This window comes from Polistes fuscatus, unplaced genomic scaffold (genome assembly GCF_010416935.1).
Source record: "Polistes fuscatus isolate 324 unplaced genomic scaffold, CU_Pfus_HIC Scaffold3, whole genome shotgun sequence".
Lineage (NCBI taxonomy): Eukaryota > Metazoa > Arthropoda > Insecta > Hymenoptera > Vespidae > Polistes > Polistes fuscatus.
The window spans coordinates 14,720,062-14,740,026 of record NW_025113107.1 but is presented as its reverse complement, the minus strand read 5'-3'; the positions used below and the strand labels follow the sequence as shown (position 1 = coordinate 14,740,026).

At 27.6% G+C, this 19,965-nt stretch overlaps 1 protein-coding gene across 2 annotated transcripts; it reads left to right on the top strand.

Moving 5' to 3' along the window:
• The first annotated feature begins 3,094 nt into the window (after positions 1-3,094).
• LOC122519456 (G8 domain-containing protein DDB_G0286311) lies at positions 3,095-19,055 on the top strand. Of its 2 annotated transcripts, none has more exons than XM_043638888.1 (8): positions 3,095-3,408; positions 8,137-8,260; positions 8,361-8,446; positions 11,401-11,493; positions 13,759-13,821; positions 14,177-14,260; positions 17,332-17,590; positions 18,585-19,055. In XM_043638888.1, the coding sequence occupies exons 1-8, from the start codon at positions 3,334-3,336 to the stop codon at positions 18,614-18,616; spliced, it is 816 nt and encodes a 271-aa protein (XP_043494823.1). In that variant the 5' UTR covers positions 3,095-3,333; the 3' UTR covers positions 18,617-19,055. The 2 variants fall into 2 exon arrangements, with proteins under 2 accessions (XP_043494823.1, XP_043494822.1); XM_043638887.1 differs by having other exon boundaries at positions 14,177-14,314.
• The last annotated feature ends 910 nt before the right edge of the window (positions 19,056-19,965 follow it).

Genomic DNA, 19,965 nt, shown 5'->3' with positions numbered 1-19,965 from the left:
TCTCTCTCTCTCTCTCTTCCTTCGAGTATATTTCAGACATTTATCAGGATAACACCAAACGTTAACGATGACATTGAAAATATAATAGTAGTAAATGCAATCCGATTGATGCTTGCACATCTTCCCGTTATTCGATTGTCGATAAAATGTTATTTACTTTAAACGTTTCTACGTCTCGTTGCATCCGATATTTTTTCATAAAAATCTCTATATATGTGTATGTATATAATATATGTGTATATGTATATATGTGTATACACGTGTACACCAGCAATTCGATTTATCCGAATCCCCATCTCGATGACGTTTCAAAGTTCGTATCACTGTATATATATACATATACATACATATATGTATATGTACATATACAAGCTCGTGCAGAGAAAAGAAAGGTCGAAGAAAATTGGCCAACCCTTCGAGAGAGAAGAGTTCTATTTATCTCGCAAATTTGAGCGTGCGCCATCGCTTATATATTCTTCGAACGAGTGCTACCTTTAGGGTAGAACAAGTAGTAAATTTATTCCAAAGCTCCAAAACGCGTTCCTTTACTCGCATACGATAAAAAAGCTCTGAGGAATATGTGTACTTTTTTTCCTTCCCCTTTCTCTCTCTCTCTCTTTCTCTTCTTCTTCTTCTTCTTCTTCTTTCATCTTTTGTATAAATTTTACGAGAAAAAAGAAAAGAAACATGAAATCTGTAACATTTTACAAGCCATTTCCTAAAACTCAAATTTTCCCATTCCCTACCCTTCTTCGTCTTTATTTTTCTTCTTGTTTTTTGTTTTCCTTCCTTTTTCCTTGTTTCATCTTAAAAACGCGTAGGTATTTTCTGTTTTTTCTTCACGTTGAAAGTATTTTCAAAGTTAGAGTCCTGTCTCTTGCATGTATACGATAAGGATCGTTACTCGGTTGGTATTTGACGTTTTGACGTTTTGAGTTTATCGCAAAGAAGAGTAGAGCAATTTAATAGGAACAATTTGTGGTTCTAACCGTCGCTAATTAGATCAATATTTTATTAATCTTATTATGTTTTCTAATTAACTTCTCAACTCTAATATAAGAAAGAGAAAACTTTATCCATATAATAAATAATAAATTAGTACTGCAATAAAAATTTAAATATTTAATATAAATTTTATATATCAATTGATATTATATTAATAATAATCATTATATTAATTTATTATAATGATATTTAATATTTCAAAATTTTATATATATTTAATAAATTTGATATTGATTTTATTAATAAATCAAATCACTTTGTAAATAACAATCGAACAAATTTGGATTATCGTAAAATTAATTGAATAAAAAAAGAAAAAAAGAAAAGAATAACGTTTAAATGTAAAATGTTAAATTTGAAATGAAACGTGCTACGTGCTTTCACGTTTAATATTAATTATAAAATGGCGTTAACGTATTGAAAGAAAATACAAAAAAAGGGGACAAAATTGGATAGAGCTAATAATAAAGGGAAAGTAGTAGGAGTAGTTTGTCAGGGTTGGGTTAGGTTAGAGACACGACAACGTGTCATAAGATATAACACACATGACACGTGACGCTAGTCCTGCAAGGTATAAAGTAGCAATGTAGGCTAATGTGACGTCACGTATTCCCTTGTAAGGGATTTCTTCTGGCAAGGTTGTTAATTAGACAACTTCTAATACGCGTGGTGATTATCATTAAACTTTTCCTACCCCATTCAATGTAACTTCTCGAACGATGTAAAATGTAGAACCTTGTGAAGTATTTCAATCCTAGTAATATTCAATCCTAGGATTGATGTAAAAAAGTTTGACCTTAATATTTCTCAAATTAAATCTTTTAACATTGTCATTAATTCGAGACCCAAAGAGAGAATCTGATTGATCGAGAAAATGTGATAGATCATTTTATTAATATTATAGATAAATGTTTTATAAATCATTCGCAACTGAATATTAAAAACTGAAACTAGTTACATTCAAGAGTATCCGGTTCCCTATTTAATGTTAAATTTGTAGTACGGAAAAACTATAGAACTCTTGTTTAGTATATCAGTGATATAGATCTCGTCGTTAGTTGTACTTAGAATGTTTGAGGTGTGAAGTGACAAATGATCACTAAAGAGAACAGGGGCTAGCAAGAGGAATCGAATAGTATATGATGAACTACTCCACTTAATAGTAACAATGCATTATAGAGACCCTTAAAAGTAACATTTAATAAAAGTAACAGCAACCAAGTATACTAAGTTTTACTATTGCATGTTACCTTGTAACATTGACGATCCTCTCATACTGAAATATATTATTACTAGTTATTAGAATATTTATTCCAATTATTATCAATTTCTTTATAAGATGTATATTTGTTGTGTTAATAAATAGGGATATTATTAATCGACCATTGAAGATTAAATATTAATAATTATATATAATTAATTATAATTATTTTATATATATTATATAATTATTATTATATATTATATTAAATTTTAAATATAGTATATTTTATTGATATTTATTTATTAATAATATATTTATTTATTATATTTATAATATTTAAATTTAAATATAATATATATACATTGTATTAAAATAAATAAATAAAATAGGGAATAGAAAAGTGTGTTTGAATATTTTTGTTTCTATCTATCTATCATTCTATCTTTCTTACTTTTTCTCTCTATGTCTCTCTCTGGCTCTCTTTTTCTCTCTTTCCATCATTAGCTTCAATAGAAATCTCGTATCGCGCATGCGGCCGACCTCGATGGTGCTTTTCACCGCAGGAACTCTAACACGCGAAATTCGACGAAGAGACGAGGACGAACAGTCAGCGTCGAGCCGCGTTTCCGCTCCGCTTGCGCGTTCTTTCGCGAGAGGAGGACGAGATGAACGATAAAATCGTCGTCCTCTCATCTTCCAATACATTTTATAAATCGGAAAAATTAATCCTCCAATCGCGTATCGTATAGAATTAACGCTAGAAAAAAAAACAAACAAACAAACAAACAAAATAAATCGAAGACAAATTTTCTTTCGTATATAATAATATCGAAGAGTAATAAAATAAACACAAAAAGAAAATAATAATAATAATAAAAGATAAAAAAGGGATTCGTAAAGAGAGAATATTTTTTAAAAAATTCATTATTCGCGTAAAGATTCGTTTTTGAAAATCATTTACGCGTATTCTCATTCTATTACGGCAACCTCACCCCCCTCCACCTCCCCACTCCTCCCCCTCCCACCAGTTTAATATCGTTCAAACGTAAGCTGTGTAAAATCTTACGCGGGTGTTTTTTCTTTTTTATTTTTTTTTGTTGTTGTTTTTTTTTCTCCCCCGAAGCATGGCTATCATGCAATCCTGTTGTTGCTGGCAATCAGTTCGCAGAGGGAGTTACGCTTGTGCCATTTATACCGGAGTAAGTAACACCTCAGTCTACGATTGATTTCACCCATTTTCTAATGAAAGCCTAAAGGGGAAGTACGGCTAGTATTCGAATTTCTACTAGAAATTCGATTTTTTTTTTTACAATGTTTTTCTCTTATCATTTACGATAACAAACACATTTATCATTTATTAATTATCGAAAAATAATTCTATTGTTCCCTTTTTCTTCTTATCAAACATCTAATATTCGAACGTAAACTTACAAACGTTATCCTTTCATCTAAGAAATTGTTCAACTAACTTGACAGACACACACACAGACAGATGACAATTTCAGTTATTTCTTATTACTTGCAGCTTCGAACATTGAGCTATGTAAACGTCACATTTGTTCGATACGCGATAAATATCGAGAAACCCATCAATCTATCTTTTTCCTATAATATTTCATAGGATATATTTTTCTGATCGTAATTATTATATTTTATCGTTATTACTTTCCTCGTTATATTCCATATATATTCCGATGTAATCGATAGATGCGAATGTAACGACCAATGGGTCTCTGGTCTCGTTAAATGAACGAACTGTCGTTCGCTAATATTTCTGATCGTTTGAGACAATCTAGAAGTAGTCCATGTGCTTACAATGTGGTCCAACCTATACCCTGTTGCTGCTGGTCGATATTTGCGTCTAACTTTTATACAGATACACAAACATAGATATATCATAACCGTATAAAACTTGTATTATATTTTAATTAAGATCGAAAAGCTAATGGTACGACGAACTTAACACGAATTTTCACGATAATCCATTTAAACAACAACAACAAAGTATAATATTTATTTGGAAATATTTGATTCAACGTATGAAATTTAAAACCCCTTTTAGTTCTGAATTCGTAATAATCATCGATCAAAAATACCGTGTGCTTTTAACAAAATTGATTACTTACGTGAATACAAATAGAATTATATTTTTACGAAAAATTTATTGGTCGTTTTAATTTCAATTAAATGTAAACGCGCGATACGTTATTCGCATAATTGACGGGAGAATTCGTGGGGAAAAATTGAAAAATCAGAATATTATTCAAAAATCACGCGCGTAATAACAATTCGTTTAAGGCTGGGAAAAAATAATTAAAATTAAAAAAAAAAGAAAGAAAAAAGAAGATAAAGAAAAGAGAAGAAAAATTCTAAAAAAGAAATATTCTCGTTCATTTTTCTGATTTCTGATATTCAATTCGCGAGATACGATATCGAAAACAACAAAATATATTTCAAATGATATAAAGAAAAATGAACGCATATAACAAAATCATAGGATTCAACGCGTGATCATCCGGCGCATTCATCGACCCATGGGAAATTTCATAGCGGTTAACAAAGTATTATAGTTAATTTAATCGCGAAAATGTGATTCGTTCTTATCAATAACACGCGATGCATCATCCATCGAGATGATCAAATTTTCATTTAAATTTACAAATCTCATTTTTTTCAATTGTTTCAAACATCGTAAGAGCAAAAAATACTTGTCTTACGTTAATTAAAAATTTATTTATCTCCGGTTAAAAGTTTTTTTTTTATATGTTGAAAAACATGTCATTAAAATTAGTTTGAAATTAAAATACCTTTAATAAAGGTATCTTCATAGAATTATTTTCTTCATTTCAATATTTTGATGCTCACCGATCGTTGAGAAAAAACTTTCCGTTAATAATTACAAATGGAAAACTCTAAGAAAATATTTAATTTAAAACTTGTTTTATTTTTGCAAATGTTCTAATTTAACAAATTTTACTTTTACTACTGTTACTAATTAGAAATTTTCTTCGAATTTATTTCTCTCTCTCTCTCTCTCTCTCTTTCTGGTGGATTTAACGGAGAAACTTTTTTCTCCTACGTAAAAATGAATCTAACAGTTTGCAACACAAGGCATAGAAAATTTCTTATTTGCCCATTCATTATTCTGTTTACGAGTTCATACCTACTGCGAAATTATTCTACATAAAATTATTGATTTCGAAAAATATAATATAAAACATGTGTGAGAGACCGAAGAAAAAATATTTCTATTATTTAAATCAACTTTTTAAATGATTGTCATTCGATTAGGAAACATTTAAGGGTGTTACGTTCATTAAATAATTTTCAATTAATTCAATAAACAATAGAAAACGGACAGAAAAACTGTTACATTTTTTTTTTTACACTATGCAGATAAATTTTAAAAATAAAATCAAATATTTTGTTATTTTATATGAATTTCCAATTAAAAAAGAGAAATCATGAATAATTAACAAAGGTATTTAATTGAGATTCACACCCAGAACACATTTTTTTATAAATATTCCTACACCTACTAAATATAGACGAATAATTATTTATTATAAAAAAAAAAGGAAAAAAATCCAATAGTAGAACAAGATGATAATAGGATGGTAAATGCGTTTGTTACCAATTTAAATGCAAACAACGAAATTGCATTCGATAGAAACGCGAGAATAAGAGACTACGATTCCCAATAGTCCAGTGCAATTGATAGAAGCAATATATTCTGATTATCGATCGTAGTAAGAGGCTTGTATCGAGTTTCTTTTCAAATCCTTTCCTATTTAGTCAATTGGTATATATATATATATATATATAAATTCAGTTCGTACACTAAAATTCGTCGTGAGTTTTACTAATGTCAAATAAAATTAAATCTGATAATAATAGACACGTGTGTTGTGGGGGCGGGGGGCGGGTGGGTTGACCAAATTTTTAGCCTTAAACGTAGAACCAATTTCTTTGGTTTTTTTTTTCAACAAATTTTGTTAAATATTATATTATATTAAATATTATATTATGTTATATTAATTATATATGTTATTATATATTATGTTATAAATTATTATGTTATAATTAATATTATATTATATTAATTATTATATTATGTTAAATATTATATGCTTTTGTGTGTATGTGTGTGTGTGTGTTTACGATTAAAAATTAAAGAAAAATTTCGAAGAATAATTTTTTAATATTTTTCGTATAAAATATATAATTATTCACGCGAATTTTCTGAATAATAATCCATTAAATGAATATATATATACTAAAATAGTGAATTTATGAATTTTTATGACAAAAAATTGTATAGAAAATATAATATATAAATGAAATATAAAATCAGGTCAACCGTGATGGCTTTTCCTTCCAACGTTTATATCCTTATAATGTAATACAAGCTTAACACGGAAGAAAAATATATACAATACCATACCACACCATACCACACCATACCGTACGATACCATACCAATACAAACCACATATACACACTGAGACATTTGGCAGTGCAGTTTAACAGCCGTCGTAAAGCCAGCAAAAGCATTAACTATTCTCGTAAAGTTTTCTTTTTTCTTCTTTTTTTCTTCTTTTCCACGAGAATGTATCGAAAGAGCAAACGAAAAGGATGAACGCGTAACTTCCCGTTTGAATATCTATCTTTACGATCGGCGTATATCAAAATAGAGGGGAGGGGGAAGAAAAAAAGAGGAAAAAAAAAACAAAATAGACGAAAAATAGAAAGAAGCCAAAAAAAGAGAGAAAAGTAGATGACTATCGTTGTACATACGTATGTATGTGTGCATAGGCCAATCCGGTAATAAAAAATAAAGGAACGGAACCAAAAATAGTCGAACGGTAAACCGAAAATCGATAGAGCACGAGATCGGAAAGAAAAAATGGTTATTTTTTTATGAATTGTTAAAGAACCGTATATATGAATTCTGTAACGTTGATTTCTATAACCGAAAACCTTGGCAGTTTTTTTTTTCTTTTTCGATAATAAAAATTAAAAATTAAAAAGAAAGACCAAATTTTCGAATTTACCTGTTCTAATACTTTAATCTATCAAACCAACGAACGAACACGCAGGGAAATTATTTTACGTTATTGAGGTAAATACATCAAAGATACTAGACTCTCACAGGCTTATAACAATATTGCTACTCTATCTCTCTCTCTCTCTCTCTTTCTTTTGAATATACACACACACACACGCACAAAACGTTCGATGTTAAATCAAATTAATTTGTTGAAATTGACATTGCGGTAATTTCTATCAACGATCACTTGAACGTTTCTGATTATTATTGTTACGATCTAATTTATTATAAAAAAAAAAAACATATTTTCAATTATTCGATGTTATTATACGTGCGTATAATTATGAAAGTGGTCTAAGTCATATATTTCTTGTTTCGAGATATTTAAAGGATTATATATTTGATCATTCAATGAATTCTATATAATATTGAAATAACAAATACTATCTAACGGTTCATTGTTGATAATATCGTGAAAATTATATTGAATTAATTTAGTTGAAATTAATGTGGCGTGAAATAATTAATAAAATTATTTTATATTTTAATTTTGACTTAGACCACTTTCATAATTATGAGCACATATATATACATATGTATGTGGATTAGAAGTTGGGAAAGTTCTTGACGATTTTTATAAATTATATTTAAGAAAATATGAAAGACTCGGCACGAAATTTAACTGCAACGCTTTTTGACGAACCTGAATATTATAATATATAAATATATAATATATAAATATAATAATATATAAATATATATAAATATATAAATAAATATATAAATATATATATAATAATATTTATTTCTCCAAATGAATATTAATTTAATCCTATTCTTAGTAATACAATTAATTACTATTAAAATCATGTTACAGATTTATTTTGCTTTATTAGCCATAATAACTGGCACGATATTGCAAGCAGAGAGCGAATATTTATCTGGAAATCGATCGTTACCAGAGTCCTCGAGTATCTTAGAACTCGGTACAATATCACCTGGTAAGTGATCACGTACACTTGTTAACAAATACAAAATAAAAAAACAAACAAATTAATATATCAAGGATGAACAATTAATATAGAATTTGTATTATTTCAGCAACATTACGTTTCAACATAACATTGTTGATATGTTCGTGTTCCGGTATAATTTGTAGTATTCTTCTCGTCTATGGTTTATTAAAGGTAAGATTATAATTTTTATTTGATTATTATATCTAATCTAATAATAACAACAATTTTCTCTGATATATTATTTCTCTTGAATAATTCATATACCTGTGTATATTTTTCTTATACGTTAAAGATAGAACAAGAAAAAAAGAAAAATAACAATAAAAGAAAGAACGAATTCGTTGTGGGATATAAAAGAGAAATAATTTTTATTCATAAAAAAAAAAAGGAAAAGATAAAAACAATAACAAAAAGAAAAATACGATAGCAAAAATATAATACGAGCGAATGAAAAGGCAATGAATAAAATATAAAATTGTCGGGCGCGCTCGCTTTTATAATATTTTTCTTTTGATCTCATTTTTCTTTTTTTTTTTTTTTTTATTCCCCCGGGGTCATCCCGAAGGGGAAAAAAATTGTATTATATTTGAAAAATTTTTAAATACGCGCGATTAAAATAATACGTTTCTCTATACGAGTGTGTAGAATAAAATTGTTCATTCCAAAAGTTAACGAGAATAACAAAATATAATATAATATAAAAATAAAACAAATAAAAAAGAAAAAAGAAAAAATACGCAGGAGAAGGTTTATCTTCGACGTCGTTCATGTTTCCAAACGACGCGTACGTTCTCTTATCGTTCTCACGTTATTTGCCTCACCGGCTACTATTTTCACGAGATATAAATTTTCCACTTTCACACCGTTAATAAACAACCTTACGTTCCTACCTTTCCTTGGTATAGAAAAGCCAACAGTCCAAGTTGCATCGCGAAATATGTGTACCTTTCTAAAACAACCCCTCTTCTTCTTCTTCTTCTGCTTCATCTTCTACTTCACTCTCTTCCTTTTATATTTTGCTTATTTTATATAAAATAAGTAAGATTATCTAAATGAGAAAAAGATTAATTTCTACGGTGAAACACACCCTTCCTTCTTCCTTCTTCTTCTTTTTCTTTGATTTTCTCCACGGTCTCGCACGCTCATCGTTTCTTCCTACAAAGAAAATCTTTTGAGGAAGTATAAAACGAGCTAAAGAGAGAAGGGTAACAATCCTCCCCCCCACCCCCACCCCCATCCATTATAATCAATATTTTATGAGTTTCCTTTCTCGCAAAGTTATTATGTTTTCTTTTTCTTTCCTTTTCTTTCTTCCACCCTTTTGTTTTTCATTGTTTAATTTTATTCTCTTCTTTTTCTTTCACTTTTCATGCATCTCTCTCTCTCTCTCTCTCTCACACACACAGACACACTCTTTTTCTCGTTGTAATTTGAAAAGAAAAATAATATGGCAAATTATTTTCCTTTCTTTTTTTATTTTCTCTCTCTCTCTCTCTCTCTCTCTCTCTCTTTTTACTTTCCTCTTATATAAATTGATATGAAATTTTAATGAAAAAGAAAAAATATAATGATAATTGATTGAATTGAGAATTTTTATCGTTTAATTTAAGTTAATTTATTTAATTCCTTTTAGTTCTCTCGTATACATCGAAACGGTTAGTTTCTAAAAGGTTAGTTAATTAAACTTCTGTACGGAATAATTATGAAACCCGAGGTAGAAAGGAAGGTAGGTAGGTAGGAAAGTCTTCGAGGTTACAATTTTGTTTTAGCGTGTACTTTTAAATTATACAACAAACGACCCATTTGAGATTTTCGTGCATTAATACGCCCCGTTTGCGAAAACATGTTTACAACGATCTTACTTCTTTTCTATTATCGAATTACTATCTTTTTCTTTGTTTTCTTACTTTATAAAAATCGTTCGGAAACGTGTAGGATTCAATTTGGAAAAAAAAATGTAACTCGATGAAAAGTGTCAAACTTTTGTTATTGTTTCGTCCCAACTGAAAGCAATTTAATGTTACAAATTTGATGCTTGCGTAGAACTTGCCAACTACTTATCCTAATCTCGCTTAGATCTATAGCTCGTGCTATTAATAATCAATCCGTCCGAAATTAGGGCTAAGTACTTCGGTGTACTGCTGTCGGTGCTCTTTGCACAACAACTTTAAAGTCTTATCGTTAGAGAATAGTTGAGAGAAACACAAAGAAGATCAATTCGAAGGAAGTCCAATTATTTATCTGTACAAAAATTATTTGGACAAATTAATCTGTTGAAAAATTTGGCACGCGTAATTTTGAATTAAATCAATCAATTGGATTAATTCAATCAAACGAAATCGAATCTCTGTGTAATGTAAAATATCGCGATTAATATTTAATATTGAATTGTAATGTTTCATTCTCAATTAAATTAAATTAATATTAATAATAAATTTCGTAAGAGAAATGTTTCGATAACATATTTTTGATTATATCAATTAACCCGATTAATAAAATTTAATTAAAAGGAAGTCGAATTATTTATACGTGTATACAAAATACGATATAATTAATATTTTATTTTGTATATTCATTGAATATACTTTTTTGAGATAGAAAAAATTTTCGAGCGCTTATCAAAAAAAAAATGTAAGCTTTGAAAAAGAGATCAAAAGTATATAAGTACTTCCCCAAAGAGAGAGAGAGAGAGAGAAATATATTATAACGTTCGTAAAATATTTTTCTCTTCCTCTTTGAAAAAAAAGTAATCGCTTATAAAAAAAAAAAAGAAAAAAAAAAATGAGAAAAAACCTTGAATTCTGGATCGTATAATTTAATCTTATGAAAAAACATGATAAGTTCTTGTCGGTGATCATAAAGAAATTGGCCTCGGTTTGTTTTAAATACTTTTTCAAGTAACCAAGAAGACAGGTAAGTGAGAAATTAAAATGGATGAGGAGGGGACTTTATTCGAGTAGCGAGAGAATATTTCAAACTTAATAAGTCATAAAGTTGTTCGTCTTGTCGTCTTGTCGAATTTCAAATGAATGAATTTTCCTCTTTATATGTTTATTTGTTTGTTCCTTTCTTACTTTCTTTCTTTCATTCATTTAGTTTTATTCTTTTTTATTTATTTTTTTCAGGACAAGCGAATATTCCTCTTACCATGGATCGTTAACATGATCTCTTGCAGTACGATTGACATTTCACACGTATTGTATCTAATCTTCATAACGGTGAGTATTATTATTATATCAATTAAAATATACCACCTATATTGATTACATTAACTATATATAATATAAATTATAATAGATAATAATTAATCTTTTGAACTCGATTAATTTCCAATATTGTTCCTTTTTCCCTTTTAATTACTTTTTAAATCGATTTATAATTAAATTATATATATATTTACTATTATTATTACAATTTTATAATTTATATTCAACAATTCTTTAAAACAGTAATAAAATTTTAATGATAAATAAAACAAATGCTACAACAACGATTGATTTACCTTTGTCACTTTTAGTGTGACAAACTAAAAATACTAAAAATAAATTCAAAAGGTTAATATATTTTATAAATTATATATTATATATTTATTTAAATAATATTCCAACCACCCCAATTTATTAATTGTCACATTTTAATAAACATTTACTACACGTTAAATGTGACAACTAATTTCTAATAGAGAAAATATAATTATAATATATATTATATAACGTAATAATAGTAATAATAATATTAATAAAATGTCGACACAAAATCGTTTGATAATATTACCCCCACAAGACTTTATATTTGTATTTTTTTTCAATATATGGACTTAGAATTTTCTACACGAACGAATTACAATAAAAATCCGACTTATTCTTAAATCCCGATGATAATAATAAAGGAAAAAGAACAAAATTGATCTGGGTCAATCGTATGAACGAAAAAGGGTATTCAATTTCGAAATTACATTTTCCTTCGACCTTTTACACGTAAAAACCAATAAGAAAAAATAAAACGGGATCATAATGACTTCTCATCAGATCGGTCAACTTTTTTACACGACCACCCTCCTCCCTCTCTCTCTCTCTCTCTCTCTCTCTCTCTTGCTTTTATTTTCTTTCTATTTGTATTTACTTTTCCCGAGAAAAAACCATACATATACGACGTATATATACTAACGTGTTGTAAAAATGTGTTTTCCTCATGAACTTAACATTGCCTTAGGAAAGAACAAATTGAAATTATTTGACTGTTGCGTTATTAGTTTTTCGTTCTTTCGTGCTTACATACCAAAGAGAGAAAGAGAGAGAGAAAATAATAGAAGGAAGTAATATACGAGTATTAAATAATATAAAATTTAAAAGTAATCATACAAAATGTGATATAATAAAATCAAATCAAATAAAAACATTCCAATATAAAATATATATATAAATGATAAAATAATGATAAAAATATTTGATCGATCGATTTTATGATATTTTATGATATTTTTTGACATTTTTATTTTGTTTTTTATTTTTTTTTTATATAATCTACCCCCATAAAGTTGTCCGTTAATGGTTCGTAACGTGACATATTATACGAGTAAAAAAACGATCCACATTGGCTGAATTTCTATAAAGAAATACGATCGTAAATAATCGATTAACGATCGTGATATTTATATACTTTAATAATTTATAATAAAATATATCGTTGATACGTAATATAAACAATGTTTTGTATTTTTTTTTCTTTTTTTTTCTTTTTCTCTTTCATTCCGACGAATGAATCATTTTTCGTTCAAATAAAAATTCATAAAAATTCACACAATTTGCAATAGCGTAGAATTTCTATGCGAAATTATTGAAAACTAATCTATCTTGTGATCCTATCAAACGATCTAAAGTTATTGGGTATATTATATTGTTTGTGTGCTTTTTTTTTTCTTTTTTTCTCTTTTTTCTCTTTTTTTGTTTCTTTTTGCTTTCCTTTGTATCGCTTTATTTTACGTTCATTTCACATCGTGTATCGGCCCCTCAATACCTTCAATACATTCTCGCAAACAACCTTCTCTAACCCGAATCGTATTTGTTAACGTGCAAGAGAAACCGTATCCAATTTCCTATACAATCGATAGAATAATAAAGACGTTAAAGACAAATAACAAAAAATCAACGCAATTTATATTTATATATATCTGTATATATATAGTTATATGTTTTATATAAATTCATACAATCCCAAGGATTTAAAAAAATAAAAAATAGAGAGAGAGATAGAGTGAAAGAAAGAAAAAAAAATAAATAAATAAAATGTTGTACAGGATGCAAAAGCTTTTCCTCTCTTTTATGTTTCCTTTTGTTCTGTCATCCCTTGTTTTTTATTTTCCCTTCCTTTTTTCTTTTAGGGGATATTTTATTTCTCACATTTTCGTCAATAAAAAAAGCAACACGATTGAACGCAAATTCAAACCTTTTCATCGTTGATCTACGTCATCTTTTCTGTTGCAGCCAAACTTTAACCCAATAATGGCGATGCTATACACGCTGAACTTTTTCCTCCTCTGTTTAAACGTGAGTATTTTTATATCGTATTTTATCATTGATACACTCACGCTCAAACACATACATGCTTACATACATTTATATGTAAAACGTATTTTAAATTTACGTTGATTAATTTCTGATTAATAATTCCAACGAAATAAAATGAAAAATTGAATAGAATGGAAAAAGAACAGAAAAAGAACAAAATTTAGGTCATTGGAATTTTTTCACGCGTTTACATATGTGTGCGTGTGTGTGTGTATTTATATTATAAATGTAATATTATATTATATTATATTATATATTATTAATTATTATATTAATTATTAAATTATAATTAATTATTATTATTAATTATTAAAAAAGTTAATTATGTATATAGGTGTACTCTCTTCTATGTGTTATCTCACAATATCAAGAATATTTGGCCGATCGTGGTACGGCAGCGGATGACAACAACTACAGGGTCAGTATTCTGAAAGTCTCACGAAGGAAAGGGCAACGTGATAAGGGAGGAAAAGTTAAGTGTACAAATATTCATTTTTCTTCAGCATTCGAATTCACTTCTCGTTCGAATTATCTTCGAAAATTCACTTTTATTCCATTACGTATTCTTAACTTTTCAATTGTTTACGATTTCTTCGTTATAGAAATATAAACTAATTTTATATAAAAACGGATGAAATTTAAATCTCAATACTCTTAAACTACTTGCCCTCTCGTGAAAATTCCATAATTAATTTTGCAATTAATTATTTCTTGAAAAAACTATCTGGATTTGCTAGAAATTAATTCGATATTATAAACAAATATTATAATTAAATTAATAACAAAAAATCACCGCGATAATTGATAAGTGTAAATTGAAATGAATATTTAAATAAAATAACATTTCTAATTATGAGATCGTATGATAAAATTTTTGTTACAATATACTTACGTATGAAACCTAATTTCTTTCATGAATTAATTGAATTATAAACGTTTAACGATAACATAATAATATAATATAAAAAGATAAAAGGAATATGTGTGTGATAATAATCGAAATGTTAGTTTATTGTTCTTCGAATGATACTAAAATCGATAATGAAAATATCTGTGTATATTCAACGTTGTTTTTCCTATCTCAACTTTGTCACTTTATTAATACGAAGAAGTCGTAAACTACTACGTTTAGGAGAGGGAAGTAAAATCGATTGATTATATTATTCTAGTGTTTCCGGCTCATATGACAATGCGACGCGACACGGTTTCACGTGATTTATATTACTTACCAAAATATTCTCTTCTATCCGGCAAACGTTCTCTTTTATATATCACAGAAAGTAGGAGCCAATACCAGCTCGAGAATATAATGAGATCTTTGATATTGATCGTTTTTGCCTCTTTCATCTCGATTTATCACTTCGCTAAATCCTATCAACCGGTCTATATTAATCCTTAATTATTATATATTACTCCTAATAATATTATTTATTTTTGCATTTCATTCTCTAAAGAAATAAAGAAGAAGAGAGAAGAAGAAAACCTTTCTTTTCTCATTTATCATCAATTTTGACGTATTATTTATTTCGATGAAAACAATTAATTCATTTTCTCGTCTCTCGTTTTTTCCTTTTTTTATTTTTTTTTCTCTTTCTTCGTTCGCATTTATAAGTCGAATTTAATGAAATTCTTTTTACGTAGTAACGAAATTAAATAGAAGAATTTTATTATTTCGATTAATCAAGTAAATTCGAACAAATTTTATTCTCCTTAAATAGATCGATGATATAATAAATCATTTATTTATATATAAATATATATTTCTTTTTTTAAATATTAAATCGATGAAATAAAATTAACGGAGAATATCATTTCGGTTGTATAAAAATATTATTAAATTTCTATCGTAATGGGAATACGATATAAATCATCAACAGTGTAAATTAGAGAGAAAATATTTGTAGAAAAGAAAAAAAAAAAAGGAAAAATAGTCACGGTAAGTTGAAAATTCATCTCTGAACGGAGTTAAAACCAACGCGATTATAATTTCGGTTGACTCCTCTATGTATCTTATATATGTAAAAGAAAAATATACGTATATAAGTACGACATATCTCTGAATTTCGCTTACCCTCTTGTCGTCACACCCCTAAGGGAATAGAAATACGATGCATCAGCTCCTTTCGCTTGACTTTGCTCTTGGAATACCGATGTTCTCTTCCTATATGTATACCAGTCGAGATATAAAACCTATACACCTTGTTACACTTTCAAAACGAACGACCTATCCTTCCTAAACGATTTTCAAAAACTTCTACATTCGAAAGTTAACATTCGAAATTTATATCTTTTCTCGAAGAAAAATTACTCAGAAGTACGACTACAATGCGTCGTACGCGTTTCTCTCTCATTAAATTTTTATTTGCATCATTTAAACAAAAATCTAAATCTTATATTATCATTTTTAATATATAAGAAATGATTTATATTATTTTTTAAACGATTTTCACAAACTTCTATATGAGATTTAATTTTAATTTGAAATTAATTATACGTAACGTGTTAAATAGAAATATTCCATACGCGTGTCATTCAATTTATTTGCATAATTTTAAACAACTTTTAATCTCATTATGATTTTTAAACGATTTCCAAACTGTTTTAATTCGAAATTAATTATACGAGAAATATCAATAAAAATATTACACATCTCTGTGTGTGAAATTTATTTGGATAATTTAAATTGTTACGAATTTGTTACGAAAAATTGACAAAATTTCTTTCAATCAAATTTTAATCGGATAATTATTATTAAAAAATAATTCACGAACTCGTATCATCATTATAACAAATTCATTAATTCCATAATAAATTCGATACAAAAAAAAATCCAAAAAAATAAATAATATTAATTCACGTATAATTAATTACCGAAACATATAATAATTAATCGAAGTTTATTTGATTGCAATTAAATGTCATTCGAAAGTATATCCAACAAGCAAGCAGTATTATACCCAAAGGAAACAGTATATCATTGATTAGGCATACCAGGATAATCAAAGAGAAGGTTCGAGCTTTGAATAGTTTGAAGTGTACTGATTGTATACCAAACAAGGTTTGGAGTAAATCGATGGGAATCACATGGTAATATATATATATGCATCTATTCCTCTGAAACTCAATGTAGGAGACGATAATTACGAAATTCAAATAGATCTCTCTGATGTAAGAGAGGAAGTTATAGTATATTATAATTACTATCCTTCCTGCGTAAATCTGTACAAGTGTTTATACATATACAGAACAATCCTCTTCAAAGTAATACAAATATAATAGATCAATAAATTATATCCATTATTATTATTATTATTATTATAACATTAAGATCTCTATTACCACACAAACGCAGTATACAATTAATTAATTGATTAAAGTACTTTTTTTTGTCTGTTTCTTTTAATGTTATATCAGAAATGAAGAAAAATATTCGAACACAATGTCTTCTGGACATGGTTTAAAACAGTCATTATGCGACATCCTTTGAAGGTTCCAGTTGTGAGATACACAGTACAACCAACGACAACTGCAACATCCTGTTTGAGCTCACGAAAAGGAACGACCAATAACGAGACGAAAACGACACCAACCCCAACCCAAAGTCCAACTACATCACGGTATCTTTCGTTTCCTATAAAGAGTCCTACGGTAGGACGAGCACATAAAAAGCACGTTCAATTTCCGGACACCCCAACATCAACGTCTAGCTCAACGCCAACGGCAATACCGATGTCTATGGAAAAATCAGGTGAGTGCATTTTCTTCTATCCTTTGATCAATTTACAACTAGTAAACACCAACTGACTGTATAAAGGGTCTAACTGTATAAAAATATCTGGACGTGATTCATACTCGATAAATAATATTATTGTTATTATCATATAAATGATGTCATCACTTGAATAAAACTTCTTTGATCGATAATTAATCCTTTCTTTCGAATACAAATCATTTGCCCGGCAGCATTACACATCAATCATAGATACACTTTGCTATGAATACAATTACAAAATTAACAGAAATACCGATAGACAATTTCTGTTAACTTTTCTCTAATTTTAATTACATCATATTTTTTTTTTATAAATATAATATTACAATCAATCGTTGATTAAGATATGCAGTTGTGATAACTATTACTCTGACAGATACTAATTAATATCAGGATTAAGAAATAAATACTATCTGAAAATATTGTTCAATTGTTTAACCCTTACACGATATTAGGGATACGCCATGAACAAAAAAATATATATACAAACATCGTTCGAAAATTCTATATAAATATTATTTATTAATAATGATAAATGTTTTAATGATCGATTAAAACGAAACGAGACTTTTTCACCTCTCTCTCTCTCTCTCTCGGAAACGTTTGATTCAACATACTACTCACTCGGAAATGAAATTAACAAAGCAATATTACTTAATATCAATGATCAATCAATTTCAGAGAATAAATTCTATATAATAAATGATTAAATATTAAATATATTCCAATCAATAAAATTATCAATTTACAAAGTTGTACACGAGTATATATATTTTCTATTCCGTTCAATCGCTAAATAAATCCAATAACATTTGGATGTTTGATCATTTAAAGATGTGTGCTAGTTACTTAAAGATCAAAGGAAAGAGAGAGAAAGAGAGAATTTCGTTGAATTTCAAACGAGATTGGTAGGAAAATTGATTTATTTGTAGTAACGTGTTATATTTTAATAAATTCCCTCTATTTTCAGAAATTCCTCTGACGAACTCCAACGCAAAGTAAACTCCGCCGGATGTTGTAGGAGTTTATCACTCGAAACATACATTAATAATTAATCATAGATCAATTATTTCTAAGCATAGTGCTGTTAGTTTGACTATATCGTCGCGTAAAAAAAAAACAAAAGAAAAAAAAGAGAGATTTTTGTTTCTCTATTCGTGGTCTGTCGCGATCGATCGTATTTTCTTGAAACAATGGTTTCTGAAGGAGAAGTCATGGTGAGTTGGAGAAAAAGGGTTGTAAGAACACTTCGTTAAAAAAAAAAAAAAAGATTATCATCATCATCTCGCGAAAATCGTTAAATAATTAATATTACTAATAATAATAATAATAATAATAATAAGTAAGTTAAAATAAGAAGTTAAAATGATAGACTTGCAATTGAGCGACGGTACCTGTTCTTTGTATTTGTAAATATATTTTTTAGAGATATCCAAAGAAATATGTGACATTTTTTCAATAAATCATCGTTTATTGTATTTGGAAATTAAATCTTTTCCTACCCGGAAATTTAATCTTTTCCTATGCGAGAGAGCGAGAGAGAGAGAGAGATAGAAAATAAATCAATTAAATGTACACACGTGTAATACATTTGATATTAAATTGAGATATATCGTTCTTTATCAACAAGTCAAATCTTCAGATTCATTTTATTTTTGTTCGTTCCTATTCAGAAAATTGAATCATCGATAATTTATTTACTTGCCATCCAGTGTCAGCTGTTAATAATCCGATGTCAAAATGTTTAACAAAACTTGTATAATATATACAATTTTCCAAGAGTTTCATTTTTTAAGGATTACTGAAATACGAAAAACAGTAGATATATATGTATATTAATTTTGACAGTATAAATTTATCACAGATATTATAATGTGATCTAATCGTTTTTCTTTTTTGTTTGTTTGTTATATTAATGTCAGATTATTAATTAAAATTAAGACTATATATATATATATATATGTTTATATACACACACAATACATTTAAATTAATTTTTATTTTAACATGCACTATTTACACGATTATAATGTCATTTCATATCATTTCATTTAATGTTATTTCATTCGAAAAAAGAACAAAGACATGCATAATATAATTCTATAATAACTTTCACTCAAGAAAGAATATATATATATATATATATATATGTTTGTGTATATATATTCGTTAATGATTACGATCTTACATGATATCTATCTCAAAAAAAAGAAAAATATATATATATATAAATAAATTAATAAATAATATAATGTATGTGTGTGTGTGTTCTATTCAGTGTTATTGGTTTACAATATTAATATCCATATCCCTACATGAACATAATTTAATGGTTATAAAGTAAATAATTT

Excerpts from the sequence above, each read along its gene's own strand:
- LOC122519456 (XM_043638887.1), top strand. The coding sequence starts at position 3,334 with ATGGCTATCATGCAATCCTGTTGTTGCTGGCAATCAGTTCGCAGAGGG. Across the intron at positions 8,261-8,360 it reads ACTCGGTACAATATCACCTG|CAACATTACGTTTCAACATA; the intron begins GTAAGTGATCAC and ends GTATTATTTCAG. Across the intron at positions 8,447-11,400 it reads TCGTCTATGGTTTATTAAAG|GACAAGCGAATATTCCTCTT; the intron begins GTAAGATTATAA and ends TATTTTTTTCAG.